At 44.3% G+C, this 17,531-nt stretch overlaps 2 protein-coding genes across 2 annotated transcripts; one reads left to right on the forward strand and one right to left on the reverse strand.

Moving 5' to 3' along the window:
* Nucleotides 1-9,168: 9,168 nt before the first annotated feature.
* LOC127332300 (uncharacterized) lies at nucleotides 9,169-14,097 on the forward strand. Its single transcript, XM_051358569.2, has 3 exons — nucleotides 9,169-9,766; nucleotides 13,205-13,394; nucleotides 13,471-14,097. Exons 1-3 carry the CDS (start codon nucleotides 9,219-9,221, stop codon nucleotides 13,789-13,791), a joined length of 1,059 nt encoding a protein of 352 aa, XP_051214529.1. The 5' UTR covers nucleotides 9,169-9,218; the 3' UTR covers nucleotides 13,792-14,097.
* A 215-nt stretch (nucleotides 14,098-14,312) lies between these two features.
* On the reverse strand, nucleotides 14,313-16,518 carry LOC127332301 (protein IRON-RELATED TRANSCRIPTION FACTOR 3). Its single transcript, XM_051358570.1, has 5 exons — nucleotides 16,362-16,518; nucleotides 16,168-16,253; nucleotides 15,869-15,987; nucleotides 15,215-15,342; nucleotides 14,313-14,961 (listed from the first exon to the last, which is right to left on the reverse strand). The coding sequence occupies exons 1-5, from the start codon at nucleotides 16,485-16,487 to the stop codon at nucleotides 14,503-14,505; spliced, it is 918 nt and encodes a 305-aa protein (XP_051214530.1). The 5' UTR covers nucleotides 16,488-16,518; the 3' UTR covers nucleotides 14,313-14,502.
* Between the last annotated feature and the right edge of the window lie 1,013 nt (nucleotides 16,519-17,531).

Consider the following 17,531-nt stretch of genomic DNA (forward strand, 5'->3'; position numbering starts at 1 on the left):
AATACTTCGGGAGCCTTTGATCAAATACAAGTTTTTGCCCAAACGCTCGGGGGCTACTTCGATAAAAAGTAAAATTTCGAGTATGGCAATATAGAAATTGCGGGAGCCTACAACCAAGCACAAGTCCTTGGCTGTAGCCTCGGGGGCTACTCCCATCGGGAGCGCTGTTCGCGCACCCGAGAGATAAAAAAAGAAGAGATAGATCATATTGGGAAATAACGACAATATAGCGACAAGGTGGACTAAAATGTCGAGCCTACAACCAAGCACAAGTTCTTGGTTGTAGCCTCGAGCTACTCCCATCGGAACGCTGTTCGCGTGCCCGATGAAATTAACAAAGGAAAAGATAGAAAGGCAAGAGAGTATATTTCGAGTTATAATTAACTCTACATATACTCCCATCGGGAGAGCAATATAAGTCATATTTGACTCGATAAAATGTGCCATTCCAACAGCCGAAAAGCACTTGACAATATATTCTCAGAACGCCGAAGTTGCGATCAATTTCTGAATGCCGCAAATTTGCGAAGGTAAGACCCCAGATCCGTTCTGCTGGGCGTGGCATCGCCAAAGACTGCGCTCTGCTACCTTTATCCGTATCAACAGATACGAAGAAAAATCCTAACGGACGCGTTAGGTACCCGATAAATTTGACTGGGACTCGACAGAATGGTAAGACCTTAAGCGGCACCTATCGAAGTTTACACCAGTATCCCGAGATCATGTCCAGGGACGTGATTTTGAAGTAGGTTTTTGCGGATTGCCACTAGAGCAGTTAACTAGTACCTGATCCGTCAGATGAACTAGCCCCAACTACCATTATCCCTGTACAATATAGAATTTTATGTGAAGAAATATAAAAAAGTTGAAGCTTTCGAATAAAAATAAACAGTGGAGATTTTCCACGATTCTACGATTCAAGCAAAATCTCGGAGACTCGACATATGCATCCCAAATGGGCCTGCCGAAGATAGTACCCGGGGTTTCTTGAAGGCCCACTACAGAAGAATAAGAAGATTCGGGAGCCCAAGATATATCAAGGAAAGTCAAGAGTTGTAATAGGAAGTGTTATTTGTAATCTGGCGGGATGAGTTAGAAACCGTTCCGGACTATGTAACTTGTATAGCACGAATCCCTCGGCTCCACCTCCTATATAAAGGGGGAGCCGAGGGACGAAGAGGGAACCGAATCATTGTCTACAAACCCTAGTTTTCATAATCGTCGAGTACTTTTCGGCTGAAACCTTCGAGATCTACTTACCCTCTACTTCCAACTAAACCCTAGCCTACAATCCATAGGCATTGACAAGTTGATACCTTGTCACTACATGTATCATTTTCCAATTCCAACCATATAACAATTTAACGAAGAAGAAACTTCGCCATGAATATTATGAGTAGAGCCTAAGGACATACTTGTCCATATGCTACAGCGGAGCGTGTCTCTCTCCCACACAAAGAATGCTAGGATCCATTTTATTCAAACAAAACAAAAAACAAAACAAACCGACGCTCCAAGCAAAGCACATAAGATGTGACGGAATAAAAATATAGTTTCAGGGGAGGAACCTGATAATGTTGTCGATGAAGAAGGGGATGCCTTGGGCATCCCCAAGCTTAGACGCTTGAGTCTTCTTGATATATGCAGGGGTGAACCACCGGGGCATTGATACGTCCAATTTGCATCACTATTTTATATCATAATTTGCTGTTATTCATTGATATATTTCATATTGGGACACAATACTTATGTTATTTCATCTATTTTGCATGTTTCATCATTATTGGAGGATCAAGCACCGGAGCCAGGATTCTGCTGGAAAAAGCACCGTCAGAACGCAATATTTCGGAAGATCAACTGTGGAAGGAAATTATACCAAAAATCCTATTTTTCAAGATGACGAAGGAAGCCAGAAGGAGGAGCCAGGAGGACCCAGGGTGGGCCCACACCATAGGGCGGCGCGGCCCATGGCCTGGCCGCGCCACCATGTGGTGTGGGGGCCCCACAGCCCCTTTCGCCTCATTTTCTTCGCGAAACCCTTCGTCCCGAAAACCTAAGCCACAGAGGGTACCTCGCGAAGAGTTCTGACCGCCTCTGCGGGGCGGAGAACACCAGAGAGAAAAGAGCTCTCCGGCGGGCAGGAATCCGTCGGGGAAATTCCCTCCCGGAGGGGGAAATCGACGCCATCGTCACCGTCATCGAGCTGGACATCATCTCCATCACCATCATCATCATCTCCACCATCATCACCGCCGTCTCCACCGCTGGACACCGTCACCGCCGTAGCAATTTGGGTTTGATCTTGATTGTTTGATAGGGGAAACTCTCCCGGTATCGATCTCTACTTGTTGTTGATGCTATTGAGTGAAACCATTGAACCAAGTTTATGTTCAGATTGTTATTCATCATCATATCACCTCTGATCATGTTCCATATGATGTCTCGTGAGTAGTTCGTTTAGTTCTTGAGGACATGGGTGAAGTCTAAATGTTAGTAGTGAACTATGGTTGAGTAATATTCAATGGTATGATATTTAAGTTGTGGTGTTATTCTTCTAGTGGTGTCATGTGAACGTCGACTACATGACACTTCACCATTTATGGGCCTAGGGGAATGCATCTTGTATTCGTTTGCCAATTGCGGGGTTGCCGGAGTGACAGAAACCTAAACCCCCGTTGGTATATCGATGCAGGAGGGATCGCAGGATCTCAGAGTTTAAGGCTGTGGTTAGATTTATTCTTAATTACTTTCTTGTAGTTGCGGATGCTTGCAAGGGGTATAATCACAAGTATGTATTAGTCCTAGGAAGGGCGGTACATTAGCATAGGTTCACCCACACAACACTTATCATAACAATGAAGATTATTTAGCCGTATGAAGCGAACGCACTAGACTAAAATCCCGTGTGTCCTCGAGAACGTTTGGTCATTATAAGTAAACAAACCGGCTTGTCCTTTGTGCTAAAAAGGATTGGGCCACTCGCTGCAATTGTTACTCTCGCACTTTACTTACTCGTACTTAATTCAACTGTTACATCAAAAACCCCTGAATACTTGTCTGTGAGCATTTACAGGGAATTCTTCATCGAAACTGCTTGTCAACACCTTCTGCTCCTCGTTGGGATCGACATTCTTACTTATCGAAAATACTACGATACACCCCCTATACTTGTGGGTCATCAGGCATCCCCAAACTTAGAGCTTTCACTCTCCTTGATCATGTTGTATCATCTCCCTCTCTTGATCCTTGAAAACTTCCTCCACACCAAACTCAAAACAACTCATTAGAGAGTTAGTGCACAATCAAAATATACATGTTCAGAGGTGACATAATCATTCTTAACACTTATGGACATTGCACAAAGCTACTGAAAGTCAATGGAATCGAAATATCCATCGAACATATCAAAACTGGCAATGCGAAATAAAAGGCAGAATCTGTAAAAAACAGAACAGTTCGTATTGACGAATTTTATTGAGGCACCAGACTTGCTCAAATGAAAATTCTCAAATTGAATGAAAGTTGCGTACATATCTGAGGATCACTCACGTAAATTGGCATAATTTTCTAAGTTACCTACAGATAATTTTGCCCAGATTCGTGACAGCAAAGAAATCTATTTCTGCGCAGTAATCCAAATCTAGTATGAACCTTACTATCAACGACTTTACTTGGCACAATAAAACACTAAACTAAGATAAGGAGAGGTTGCTACAGTAGTAAACAACTTCCAAGACACAAAATAAAAACAAAATTACTGTAGTAAAAACATGGGTTGTCTCCCATAAGCGCTTTTCTTTAACGCCTTTCAGCTAGGCGCAGAAAGTGTGTATCAAGTATTATCGAAGGATGGTGCATCTACAGCGGGGTGTGGAGTTTTCTCAACCATGCATAGTATGTTGGATACATAAGTTTTAGCGTCTCCCTTTTCATTAGTCTTGGGCTTGCTACTCTCATCAAACAAATTTTCAGGAACAAGCCAAGCATAGTTATTTTCTAGTGCATCATTCATCGCTAGGAGCTTACATGGTATTGGTGCTTTGATCTCCCCATCATCATTAATATTATTAGTGTATCTTATTCTCTCCATGTCCATCTTTTCAAGGAGACTAACAAAATTGGTATAAGAGCCAAGCATCTTATATTTAGCAAAGACCTTTCTAGCCTCTCTTGCTATACCACCAAATTCTCTAAGAAGGGTTTCTAAAATAAAATCTTTCTTTTCCCCTTCTTCCATATCACCGAGTGTAAGAAACATGTGTTGGATTATAGGATTGAGATTAACAAATTTAGTTTCCAACATGCGAACTAAAGCAGCAGCAGCAATTTCATAAGTAGGAGCAAGGTCTACCAAGTGTCTATCTTCAAAATCTTCAACGGTACTAACATGATTGAAAAATTCTTCTATATTATTTCTCTCAATTATAGACCCGCGTCCTACCGGCATGTCTTTTACGGTAAAATTAAAAGGAAACATAATGAAATAAGTAAAGTAAATGCAAGTAGCTAATTTTTGTGTGTTTTTGATATAGCAAACAAGATAGCAAATAAAGTAAAACTAGCAACTAATTTTTTTGTATTTTGATTTAGTGCAGCAAACAAAGTAGTAAATAAAATAAAGCAAGACAAAAACAAAGTAAAGAGATTGGGATGTGGAGACTCCCCTTGCAGCGTGTCTTGATCTCCCCGGCAACGGCACCAGAAATTTAGCTTGACACGCGTACAACACGCGACCGTTGGGAACCCCAAGTGGAAGGTGTGATGCATACAGCAGTAAGTTTCCCTCAGTTAGAAACCAAGGTTTATCGAACCAGTAGGAGTCAAGAAGCACGTTGAAGGTTGATGGCGGCGAGATGTAGTGCGGCGCAACAGCAGGGATTCCGGCGCCAACGTGGAACCTGCACAACACAAACCAAGTACTTTGCCCCAACGAAACAGCGAGGTTGTCAATCTCACCGACTTGCTGTAACAAAGGATTAGATGTATAGTGTGGATGATGATTGTTTGCAGAAAACAGTAGAACAAGTATTGCAGTAGATTGTATTTCAGTATAGAGAATTGGATCGGGGTCCACAGTTCACTAGAGGTGTCTCTCCCATAAGATAAACAACATGTTGGGTGAACAAATTACAGTTGGGCAATTGACAAATAAAGAGGGCATGACCATGCACATACATATTATGATGAGTATAGTGAGATTTAATTGGGCATTACGACAAAGTACATAGACCGCTATCCAGCATGCATCTATGCCTAAAAAGTCCACCTTCAGGTTATCATCCGAACCCCTTCCAGTATTAAGTTGCTAACAACAGACAATTGCATTAAGTATTACGCGTAATGTAATCAATAACTACATCCTCAGACATAGCATCAATGTTTTATCCCTAGTGGCAACAGCACATCCATAATCTTAGAGATTTCTGTCACTTCCCCAGATTCACGGAGACATGAACCCACTATCGAGCATAAATACCCCCTCTTGGAGTTAGTAGCATCAACTTGGCCAGAGCATCTACTAATAACAGAGAGCATGCAAGATCATAAATAACACATAGATATAAATTGATAATCAACATAACATGGTATTCTCTATTCATCGGATCCCAACAAACACAACATATAGAATTACAGATAGATGATCTTGATCATGTTCGGCAGCTCACAAGACCCGACAATTAAGCACAATGAGGAGAAGACAACCATCTAGCTACTGCTATGGACCCATAGTCCAGGGGTAGACTACTCACACATCACTCCGGAGGCGACCATGGCAGCGTAGAGTCCTCCGGGAGATGAATCCCCTCTCCGGCAGGGTGCCGGAGGCGATCTCCTGAATCCCCCGAGATGGGATTGGCGGCGGCGGCGTCTCTGGAAGGTTTTCCGTATCGTGGCTCTCGGTACTGGGGGTTTCGCGACGAAGGCTATTTGTAGGCGGAAGGGTAGGTCAGGGGGCGTCGCGAGGGGCCCAGGAGACAGGTCGGCGCGGCCAAGGGTGGGGCCGCGCCGGCCACCCTCCTGGCCACCTCGTGGCCCCACTTCGTTGACTCTTCGGTCTTCTGGAAGCTTCGTGGCAAAATAGGACCCTGGGCGTTGATTTCGTCCAATTCCGAGAATATTTCCTTACTAGGATTTCTGAAACCAAAAACAGCAGAAAACAACAACTGGCACTTCGGCATCTTGTTAATAGGTTAGTTCCAGAAAATGCACGAATATGACATAAAGTGTGCATAAAACATGTAGATATCATCAATAATGTGGCATGGAACATAAGAAATTATCGATACGTCGGAGACGTATCACACCTCCACGGCACGGCCAGAAGCCACCACACCGAAACGAAGACGAGGGCGAGGGACAAAAACTCCATCAAACAGTCCTCACCTCCGCAGCGAAGACCACCCTTGGAGAACAAGAGCTCGACGGATCGATCGATCCCTGAGCACCGACGGCCGGATGACCACCGGCAGCACCACAGAGAACACCACCGTGATGGGGAAGAACCGCCGGCACCGCTACTCCACAACAACTCCGCCACCACCACCTTGACAGCGCCGCCGGGACAACCTACACTAATATTTACACGCCAGACCCGCGAATCCGGGGTTTCCCCACTCTCCCATCGCCGGAGCGACGGACGGAGAGGGTGGAAACCCATGGCCCGGGCGGCGGAGGGACGAGCATGCGATGGGCGCCTCCTAATCCGCCTCTGTCAACTGTTCACGAGAGGGGATAAGGACGTGCGGAGATTTGGTGAGTTTAAGTATAGTTAAGTTGCCTTGGATTGTCTTAAAGTGACCAATTTCACGTAAGCAATATACCAATATAATTTTGGAACTACTATTCGGAGATTGGAAAGAAGAAGCTAATTTTCTAGGAAGTTATGTTAGTGTAAGAGATGAGTAAGAATATTTTTGAAACCTTGATATCCCACGGGGACCGTAACATCACTGTTGTTCTATTGTCATGGCTGTGGAATAACAATATTGAAGACTATTTGTATACATGTAGACTTTTTCCCGATAATGAAGCAATCAGGGTACCCTGAAAATTAAATCCTCCCTCTCTACTCAACAAATTATGTGATTGGTATATTTTTCTCTTTTCTATATGAAACAACAACTTAGTAATTGTTTCATTGCACGCCTAGAAAAAGGAAAAGGTTTTAAATACGCATATGTTTAATAAAAAGGTGGAAGATCATGGTTTATCCATTCAAGAGATGAATAGGAGATCATGCAAATTACTTCTAAATGAGAAGATATAACATATGCTTGAGAGATCTAGTCGATACAACATGATAAGTTTTGAATTAGTAGAGACAAAACTAATGCGACTGGCAAAGAACTCAAATCCAGAAATGAAGTTGCATCAAAGTAAAGCAATTGTATATAAACTAGACAAAGACAAAGACAAAGACAAAGACACCATAATTGATTCCCGGATTTTTCTCAACATCTCTACGTCTTCTTTTCCTTGAACCTAATTCCTTAGAAACAAATCAAATCACTCGTGGTAGATCTTGAGGTGGTCCCCGAGCCTTCACAAACTAATGCCGCAAGTCCACCAATGGAATTCTAAACAATAATGTATAGCCCTCTAGGAGATGTCAAATCAACAAGAGTAACAAGATATATCTAAATGTAGAATGTACTATGGCTTGATGCTTCCCTAAGATCACTTTTCAATATTTGTATTTCAGAGATTGCTAAAGAAAACGAGAGAAAGGATACTTTGCAACAACAAAAAATAGATCTCAGATCTATGAATTTGCTCAAAGTCATCAACTCTATTCTGCAAGAGTCTGGTCTTTATATTGGCGCGCACAGAAAATTAATCGGTGGTATGAAATGTGCTTACTACTAATGCACCAAAACGACAATTTTTATGGCGCATCATCAAAGCAATGCGCATAGAAGCACCATATACTTAGAGATGCCGGTAGTTTGGAGTAGGGCACAAGATCTCTGGGGTCAGATCTGGTGCATCCTGGTGTGGTGGTCCTGCCTCGTCGTGCTCCGGTGGCCGAAGAAGGTGAGCTCCTCCACCTCGGGGATCTCCGTCAATAAGATCCTTTTCTGCTGCTTCTGGATTCGTTGTGCTCCGCTGCACTGCTTTCCTCCTCTGGCCGGCCATTGAGGCGAGGAGAAGAGGAAGCCAGTGGCCAGCTCAACGGATCCTGGAATCAGCTGGGGGTCAGCATCTTCCCTGGTGCTTCGACGCGATGCCAGCCAATCGCAGGTGAGGCCCTTCCCTATGCTCCTGTGGTGGGAGATGGGGAAGCTCGCTGCATCTGTGAGGCCCCCCTCCAATAAGTGTCTTTGCCTCTTCTTCGATAGAGGCCAAGCACTGTTGATGCTCCTCTCGGCCGGCCCCGGTGGCGAGGGAGAAGAGCATCCGCCGGTGGGTCTGGCGACCAAGCAGAGGAGGTGCCTTGGGAGTCCTTGCGCAAATCACGCGGCGACCGTCGTTGTCGCCGCGATCTTCGGCCGTTCTAGCGGCCTGATTTCAACCTCCACAGCGGAGGCCTGTGGAACCGTCGCAAGAGCTCGCCCCGCCCAGGAAATCAAGTGGTTCGTCCCCGATGTCCTCGGCGTAGCTGGCGGTGGATTCCAAGCGCTGGAGAAGAGCTCGCAAGCAGGCTGCTCTCTGATCTCGGCTGCAAAGCCTCGAGGTCGTCGGCGTTCTGGTGGTGGAGAAGCCCATGTCCTCGATTGCTTTTCACAATCTTTTTACAGGGTGTTTTCTGAACAAAGGAGGCCTTATCTTTAAATAATAGGTTCATTAGGGCAAGTATTGTAAAGGCCTCTTTGTAATTATGTACCTGCCACATATTAATCTATAAACTCCCCTAGGGTCTTCTAGACCTAGTACTGTTAATTAAAAAAAAAGACAAAGTTCCCTAACTCCACATAATAATAGTGGCCATTCTCGGTAGCACTGAAGCTGAACACCGTCACACCGATCGATCATGCCGCCTTGAAGCTATGCAAGGCTTCCTACAAAGTCACAACAGACGGTTGATCGGTGATTAGATTTTCCGGACAATAGTGCCTCCTTAACAAAAAATAATTAAATTATCAAGTTCTTTTATATAAATATATTTTTATGAATTATCCTTTTAAACTGTGTGAGTAATTTAACTTTTGGTTTTGTTTTCGACGAGGGATATATGCAAGATCGAACCCTTCTCCTCGGCATTTCACCGAGCACACGGCATGCACTCGCTCAGCCGCGTCCTCCGCCTACCGGCGTCCACCACAACCTCCTCCTCCTGCGGCCTCCGCCGCCTCTCGTCCCACCGCCGCCCTCCGCCGCACCCGCCTGCGGCCACCGGCGACGACGAGTGGAACGACGCGTGGGAGACCGCATGGCTCCCGGGCGACTCACCCGCTTCCTCCCCGGCGCCCGCCGCGCCGTGGGAGTCCCCCACATCGGAAACCGTTGCGGCCACCGTCCCAGCCATACCCGCCGAGGTGGACCCTGACACCAAAGCCTTCGTCGCCGACATGGACGAGCGCTGGGCCGAGCGCCGCGCCGCGACGAGGCGGCCGCGCGCTCCTCGCCCTCCTCCTGCTGCAGAGGGAGCGGGCGGCGCCGAGGCGAAGAAGGCAGGGGCGGACGAGTATAGGACAAGGAAGCAGCGCGTGCACGCTGCTCTTTGGGTGAAGGAGATCGACAAGATGGAGGAGGCGCGCCTTGGCGGCGGCGGCGGCAGGCGCGGCGCAGCCGATGACATCGACCGGCTCCTTGACTCGTGCTCAGAGTGCGTTGCTACTCCCTCCCCTTTCGTTCATTACTTTTTTTTTCTGCTCTCCAGCGATGCTGCAATCTTTGGCTCTGGTTGCTTAGTACATTCGCATTGCTTGTGATACACTGCATTTGTTGACCTAGAAACCCAATTTGTGAGGCATGTCGTAGGCTTCTAGCATCACGTGACTTGTTAATTCCAATTGCAAGTGATAGAATTGCCGCACTAGGTATCTTCTTCAATTTTTAAAAAATGTAGTGTTTGCCCATGTTTCTTCTAGGTTTTGCGCGGAAGTCTGATCATTGAGAGATAGTTCGTTTTTTTGGGGAAACCATTATGACAGGTTATGAAAGTGTACCAAATTTCAGCATCCTGTAAATTTTCGTAGCTAGTATTCTGCTATCCTGCTTTCTTGATTGTTGACGGATTATCCAGGCTGTACAATAAATCAGACTGAATGCTGTGTAATATGACTGGAATCAAATTAGATTAGGATGAAGTGTCCACTTGAGGTGCTTCAGGTGAAACTTCGTGCGAGCTTTGATTGCCTGATGTGGGCTACGGATTATGCACTCTGATATGATGAGACTTTATGTTTGGACCAAATTATAACCATTTCATGCCCCTCAACAATGGGAGAACTACAGCCAAGTGTAACCTGTAAGGTCCATTTGTAGTGTGTAATCAGTTTTTCCCCTTGTTTTGAGTTCAGTACTCCCTCCGATCCATAATAACTATCATGGTTTTAGTTCAAATTTTTGAACTAAAACCATAACACTTTTTATGGATCGGAGGGAATTTTTTTTTTCGAATTGTATTATTCTGTTATCCTGCTTTCTTCGTTATTGATGGATTATCTGGCGGAACCTGCACTATAAATCAGACTGAATGCTGTGTAATATGCATGCCAATGGCCTGCAATCAAATTAGTTTTTTTTTTCAATATGGCAATCAAATTAGATTAGGATGGAGTGTCTAATTGAGATGCCCCAGGTGAAATTGATGCGAGCTTGTTTGTTGCCTCACTTGGGACTATGCATTCTGATATGATGTGACGATATGTTTGTCTGGACCAAATTATAGCCATTTTACACCCCTCAACTAAGTGCTCCGATTCCAAATATCATCATGGGTTACAAACCGTTCACTTTACACCGCAAACTCTTAAAAGCGGTTGAAGTATTACTCTGTATGGTGTGGCGATATTGACAAATTTTCTGACATGCCAATGCCACATGATGTGCCATCCTAGTTAGCATGAGTGAACCAAAAAGAGCAATGCTATTTGTCTGACATGGCGATGGGGCTCATATGCCAACCGCTTCTTCCCCTTTCTTGCACATATATTTCCACTGTAGTTGACCCTACCCGAGCGTCACAGTTGACGTTTCGTCACCAGCCATCATCATTGAGCACCCGAGGATGAATAATGTGTGGTCTCACCCTGTAGCTTCAGCTTACTTTTTCTTTTGCCGACATAGTTTTTCAGACTAAGCGATTTTGGCCTGTTTGGATGCCATGCCACAAAAAATGTGACATGAGAGGCCACATCAGGCAAAACCACATGTGAAACCGCCCATGGCTGAATAGTGGTTGATTTGGAAAGAATATGTGTTTAAAGTGAACAGTTTGGAAGTTGAGGGCGAATTTGAACTCGGGATATAGTTGAGGGGTTTAAGATGGAGGCTTCATTTATCTTCAAGCTTCCAATCCAGCAACAATATCATAAATTATGTATACTGTGGTGGTTTATTCTGGATCCAGTAATATCAAATTTATTCCGTTTCATGGTTGAATACGGCTTTTGTTCAAATAATAGCAACTCATGTGCTGGAATTTCATTATCTCTTGTGCAATAATGGACATTTCTCTTGTCTCCTCGGGGCTTTGGGGGTTGTAGGCCGAGGATAGTTTGGTTGTATCCGTTGTAACATGTGTCTACCTGTTGTAGCTTGTATTCTTGTCTTGAGTGGTCGGTTGTGTTGGCCTAACTTTAGGCTTTTAATCAACCTCTTTGTTTTCCTCTCAGGTCACCACTTTGTTGACATCTTGGTTATGCAGTGTTTCTTGTGCTTTGCTTTTATTGCTATATAATGAGCCAACTGTGGCCATTAGGCTATTATAGGCTGCGACTCAAGTGCTTGCAGATGTGCTGTGTTATTAATTCAAATTTGTCACTGTTACTTGTTTCCCTGCCATAGAAATAGGCAGGGCACCCAGGATCAAAACTAAGAGGGGGCAATAATGTGTTAATTGGGGGAAAATTATTTGCTAAGTGGGGGCAAACCACCATTTAATCTTGCTATTAGAAGGAGAATTAAAATTTGAGTGGGGGCAGCTGTCCCCCATTGTCAATACGCTGGATCCGCCCATGGGAATAGGAAATTTGACCATGTTTGTTGGTTTGGGTTGCTTATCGAACATGCCACTCAATAATTTGACCATGTAATTGGTAGGCATCATATGCGTTCTGAACTTCTAATGTACTCTTGGTTTGTTAATATCCTTGGTGCTTTAAAAGATGTAGTTTTTTTTTTTTTTTTGACCATGAGACTGTGAGGCAAAAGCCCCACAGCATATTTTATTAAAAAAGAACAGTATATACAAGAGAGAGAAAGAAAATACTACCTATATGTACAAAGGGAGAAAAAAAGTAAGTTACAACAAGCTGCCTATCCAGGCCATGAGGGCTGCATGATGTTTCTTCTTTATCCTATGACCAAGCATGGATAAATCATGAACAAAGTTCCGTTTCCACCCTTTAAAAGAAGGTCTCTGTGCTTCAAAAATTTGCTCATTCCGTTGCTTCCAAATATTCCAGCATGCTATGATGACCACCTCCATGAAAAAAGGCTTACCAAAATCTGCTCTTGCCATAGAAGCTGCTGTCTGCAAGTCTTGACTCAAAGACCAATCAATTTGAAGATAACACCAAATCCTCTGACTAAAGTTACATTGGAAAAAAAGATGCAGCCTGTCCTCATAAATTCTTGCTGGACAAAGAACACAATGTGTTTCATCAGTTACATGCCAGTTCCTCCGTTGGAGCATATCCCTTGTGTTCAACCGATCATTCAATAACAACCACCCAAAGAATTTGGTTTTAAGAGTACAGCAAGATTTCCAAATCCATTTCGAAACCGCAAAGGTTTGTATATGAGCATGTAAGTGCTTATAATACTGTGAAGCCTGATAGGTGCTGCCCCAAACATATTCCCAACAATCCCGATCCAAAGAGAGAGGGGAAGCTCTCATTTTACTAGATAATTGTTGCATTTCCTCATAGGCTTGTGCAGAAATGGGTAAGTGAAACAAAGCTGCCATATCATCACTAGCAAAAACCTCAGCTGCTGATAACTTAGAGTCAAGAGCATAGGAAAAAAGTCTAGGAAACCTTTCTGATATTGGCTGTGTGATGTAGTTTTCTTACAATCCTCCTGAAACGAAATGCAGGATCTTTGATTCTGGCAACGCTGATTTTGGCGATTCAAAGATACCAAGCACTGGTGAGATCAAAACCAAGCCTGATGGTTGGGAAATTACCTCGAGAGGTCAGGATGGTAACATATGGGAAATCTCACAGCGTGAGGAGGACATTCTTCTCCAAGAATTTGAGAGGCGCATCGCTTTCAGTAAACAGCAGGTCACAAATGATACTTCCTTCCCACAATAATTTCTTTGTCAGTACAACCAAAATGATATTGAAATTGTTGATGCAGATTGCTAGCTTCATCAAGACTCACATATTTAGTCGGAGACGACCTATCGATGGATGGAAGTACATGATTGAAGAAATTGGCCCCAACGCAAGGAAAGGAAAAGGAAGTGTACAGAGATTACCAAGCGTGACGGATCCCGCTACCCAGCCGTTCAGGGAGGAATCACCTGCAATTGCCTCTTCTGGTTCCTCCTTCAGAGTGAACCGGCATGATGACTCACCAGCAGCTGCCTCTGGCTCATCCTTCAGAGGAAACCGGCATGACGACTCATCCGCAGCTGCCTCTTCTGGTTCCTCCTTCAGAGGAAACCGGCATTACTGAAGTTAGTACTCCTCTGATTCGGATTGTTTGACTCATCTTTGTCTAGATACATCTGCATCTATTGAGTCAATTAATATGAATTGGAGGGAGTGTCGATTTTTGTTGGTATTACCGCACACATGCATGCCGGCTCGTTTCTCCTAAAATGCACTGGTAGAAAGATTACCCGTGGAGAAACAGGAATCCAGAGACCTGGTGTTTTTCTGGGTCATACGATTGTGCACTTGTATAATTATTCTGGAAGACTTTAATGCAAATATTCTGGAAGACTTTAATGCAAATGTTTATTAGGGCCATCACCTTACACGATAGTCTGTTTACCAATTGCTTTGTTGATAACTTCAAATATGATCGGTTAGTTTAACTCGGGCAAGGCTTTTTTATATGCGAATTGGCAGATGGGCGCCGCTGGTACTGCTCACCTGGTCATACATGGCTTTTGCTGTAAATTTGCTTTGCAAGTGTAACTTCTAAATCAATTCAAATCCTATATGGTGTTAAAGAAGTTTCAACACAAAGGATGAGAAAAAAATACTATTCTCATAAGAGTGTCATCTCAGCTAACATTCCCTGATCCAAGATGGAGTCTGGTATTTACACGCACATGCCCAACTGTGTATATTCACTACGTTCAAAGAGAAAGTTCATGATTGGTTGGAACTGATCTACTCGATCTTTTTTAAGATGAGATCTAAGTAGATCAGTTCCAACTCAATCACTACCTGACCTGCCTTCCTTAGTACTGCCTGTTGTGCTACTGCTACATTGTTCATCTTCCATCCTCGGGAGGCCAAGGCTTACAGGCCAAGCGGCTGACTCTGTCGGGTACCTTGCCTGCGGCCGTGCAACATGATTGGGGGCCTCATGGTCTTCTGATGGTTCAGGGCCTTCGATTTCAGATACCGCATCTGGGAAGAGCTTAAGTTCCCGTGGTGGTGCTGGCTGCTGCAATGCAGGGAATATTGTGCTTGCGATGATGGGCGATTGCATTGGCTGCTGCGATGGGAAATCTGTGCTTGTGGAGTGAGGAACAGGGAGAGGCAACCCAGCCGTGCCATGGTCCCAGCCTGGATTGCCAGCGAGCCGCGTCGCCAGAGCATTTTGTAGCTCTAGGATTTCGTTGCGGAGCACACCGTTCTCATCCTGCAGCTCATTCCTCTCCATTGTAACCTGTTTGTGGAAGAAGAAACATGGGATGGTAAACAACTGCCTCAATTACGTAAGCATGATAAATGCAGTGCAGAAATACAAAGACGTTCTGGAATTATGATGTAGGCAAGGGTCTTGTCTATCTATCTTAGGCTGGGCAAATAATTTGCAGTTCATAGGACCAGAAACCGGTCGTGCAGTACGTAGAAGAAAGGAAAACCGTGTTACGAACTGCGATGAATCAAAAGTAACTCCAAGGGCATACACGACTTACATAATGAGATTCATTCTGCAGGGTGGTATTCTCCTTTCTTAGAGATTCTAGCTGAGAAAGCAGATCCCGAAGTATCCGAGTGGTGTCAGTTAATATGCATGCTTTCCCGCTGTTCTGCCTGTCCGCTTCTGCAAAGGGATGCTGAATTTGATCAGAACAAGATGATTAAATACTAGCAAGCTTACTTGAGTAATATCAATTCGTTGATAACACAAAGCAAAACTGAAGAACCAGCAAGATGGTACTGAATAGCAGGCAATACATTCACATTGGCGCAAAACTAAAAAAAGTTAATTTTGGAGCTACAAAGCAAAACTAAAGCCAAGAAAGATGGTAGCGAATAACAGAAAATACATTCACATTGCCAGAAACTAGAAGTTAACTTTTTGGGCTACAACTTAGATATTGTTCATCCACATGCCTATCAGCATTTTATAGATGTATCCATTATTAGGATCTAATACTAGGGAATCACACGAAAACATGTTGAACCCCACTATATGATATCACACGAAAACATGTTTTGGACAGAGTCCTAGCTAAGCATAGATGAATGGGCGACATTCCTAATTACCCACATAAAAAAGACTGAAGCAATCGAAGCAATGCAGCGATCTGCGTAGTCTACAATGTTCGCAACGTACAGCTGCTCACCTAGCATGTCGCCGAGGTCGCCGAAGAGATCATTGAGCAGATCGCGCTTGTGCTTCTCCCTCTCTGCCTTGTGGATCTTCCTGGGGGCCTTCTTCTTGCACTTGCTCTCATTGACAGGCCTGCGCGTGATTCAGATCGAAAGCAAGTAAGTACATGAGCATACACCTCTCACTTCCATTCCCTTCCCTTCCCTTCCCGCGGGCAGAAAATCAATAAACAGCAGAAGGCAAATAACGAGAAGAATCCGTTGAAAGCCCACAAGAAAAATGAGATCTATAAATGGCTCCAGGAGGTCTCACCCATTGATGCGCTTCTCGGCAGCGCCGGCGCTGAGGGCGTCGGCATCCGCTGGCAACATGGCGACCATATCTCGCCGCTGAAACGCCTGGAGAAGCCAACGAACCAATTAAGCACCTCTCGTACGGAAAACACCTCCCCAATCCAAAACCCACGGCCAAGAGAAAGAGATGGCTGGAAAGAAGGGATCATGTACCAGGAAGAAGTGAAACGGATTGGAGAAAGGTTTGCAGCAGGTCGCCGTCCGCCGGTGTCTCCCTCTCTGTTCTTGGTGGCGCCGGGGCGGAGAGTAAAGAAGAAGAAAAGGGTGTGCGAGGCGCATGGCGTGCCGTTCCGTTGCGCAGGCGGTGGCGCTTTTCGATGAGGCGCGGGCCAGGTGAACATAGGGAGCCCACGCGTCGGCGAGGGTGGAGAGGCAGAGTGGACACGCGTGGGCGCGTGGGCGGCACCCACCGGTGCCCCCGCCTGGCTCGTGCCGCTGCGTGGGCGCCCGCCACCGCCGCATGTGTCCCTCCGTCCGCCCAACGTTTTCCTTTTCTGCCGAAAATGCTCGGAAATTTACTTTTGATCTCACGGGGATATGCTCTTTTTACCAAGGAAAAAAAATAGCACCTCTAACAAAATAGGGCCTGCCTTAAAATACCTTAGCGCATATACAATGGTAGGAAATACATGCTTTCTCTTAATAATCTACGTTATCTAGAGAAGACGATGAATATAAGGTGTACAACACATCATCTCTTATTGTCATCACCTCATTGTAAGAGAATGCTGACATCACCTCATTGTACATGCTCTTATTAGCATGCTATTAGCGAGTTATCGTACACTGATTAAATTAGTGTGATCTCTCCAGATATGTTATAGCGCTATTAGCGCCGATATAGCGCGCTATATTCTCCATGCTTTTTACCGAAATATGTATATATATTAAAATGTAAAAATAATTACGAGAAATATTTCGTGCGTATATATTGACATTTATGTACACGTGCAATGTTTTGTCAAAAAAAAATTGTTTTCTATGTTTAAAAAGACCAAAGCCTTTATTTTAGCAATGTTGATCGAGAATTAAGTAAATCTTAGTCAACCAATTGAATTGCATCGTGATCCGTGCGGTGTTAGCTATGTCAGGGGCGAAGCTCCCCATAGGGTAAGGAAGGGTGTCCTACCTTGATATTTGGTGAATACATTTAGATGCACATGTTTTTTTTAAAATATTTTGAGTGGTCGTGCATCGAAAATAGACTATGTGTGAGAAAGTTATGTTTGTTTTCGTGAACATTATGTAAAATCGACTCTGAAGTGAAAACATAGACTCATATTGTAGGTTCAATGTAAATAACAATGATTATATATTTTTATT

Source organism: Lolium perenne, chromosome 4, assembly GCF_019359855.2.
Source record: "Lolium perenne isolate Kyuss_39 chromosome 4, Kyuss_2.0, whole genome shotgun sequence".
NCBI classification, from domain to species: domain Eukaryota; kingdom Viridiplantae; phylum Streptophyta; class Magnoliopsida; order Poales; family Poaceae; genus Lolium; species Lolium perenne.

What these genes read in the sequence shown, in the direction of transcription:
- LOC127332300 (XM_051358569.2), top strand. Translation starts at nt 9,219, where the DNA reads ATGCACTCGCTCAGCCGCGTCCTCCGCCTACCGGCGTCCACCACAACC. An exon ending in CTCCTTGACTCGTGCTCAGA is followed by an intron (nt 9,767 to 13,204) that starts GTGCGTTGCTAC and finishes AACGAAATGCAG; the next exon opens with GATCTTTGATTCTGGCAACG. An exon ending in TCGCTTTCAGTAAACAGCAG is followed by an intron (nt 13,395 to 13,470) that starts GTCACAAATGAT and finishes TTGTTGATGCAG; the next exon opens with ATTGCTAGCTTCATCAAGAC.
- LOC127332301 (XM_051358570.1), bottom strand. Translation starts at nt 16,487, where the DNA reads ATGCGCCTCGCACACCCTTTTCTTCTTCTTTACTCTCCGCCCCGGCGC. An exon ending in ATCCGTTTCACTTCTTCCTG is followed by an intron (nt 16,254 to 16,361) that starts GTACATGATCCC and finishes TGGCTTCTCCAG; the next exon opens with GCGTTTCAGCGGCGAGATAT. An exon ending in CGACCTCGGCGACATGCTAG is followed by an intron (nt 15,343 to 15,868) that starts GTGAGCAGCTGT and finishes ATCCCTTTGCAG; the next exon opens with AAGCGGACAGGCAGAACAGC.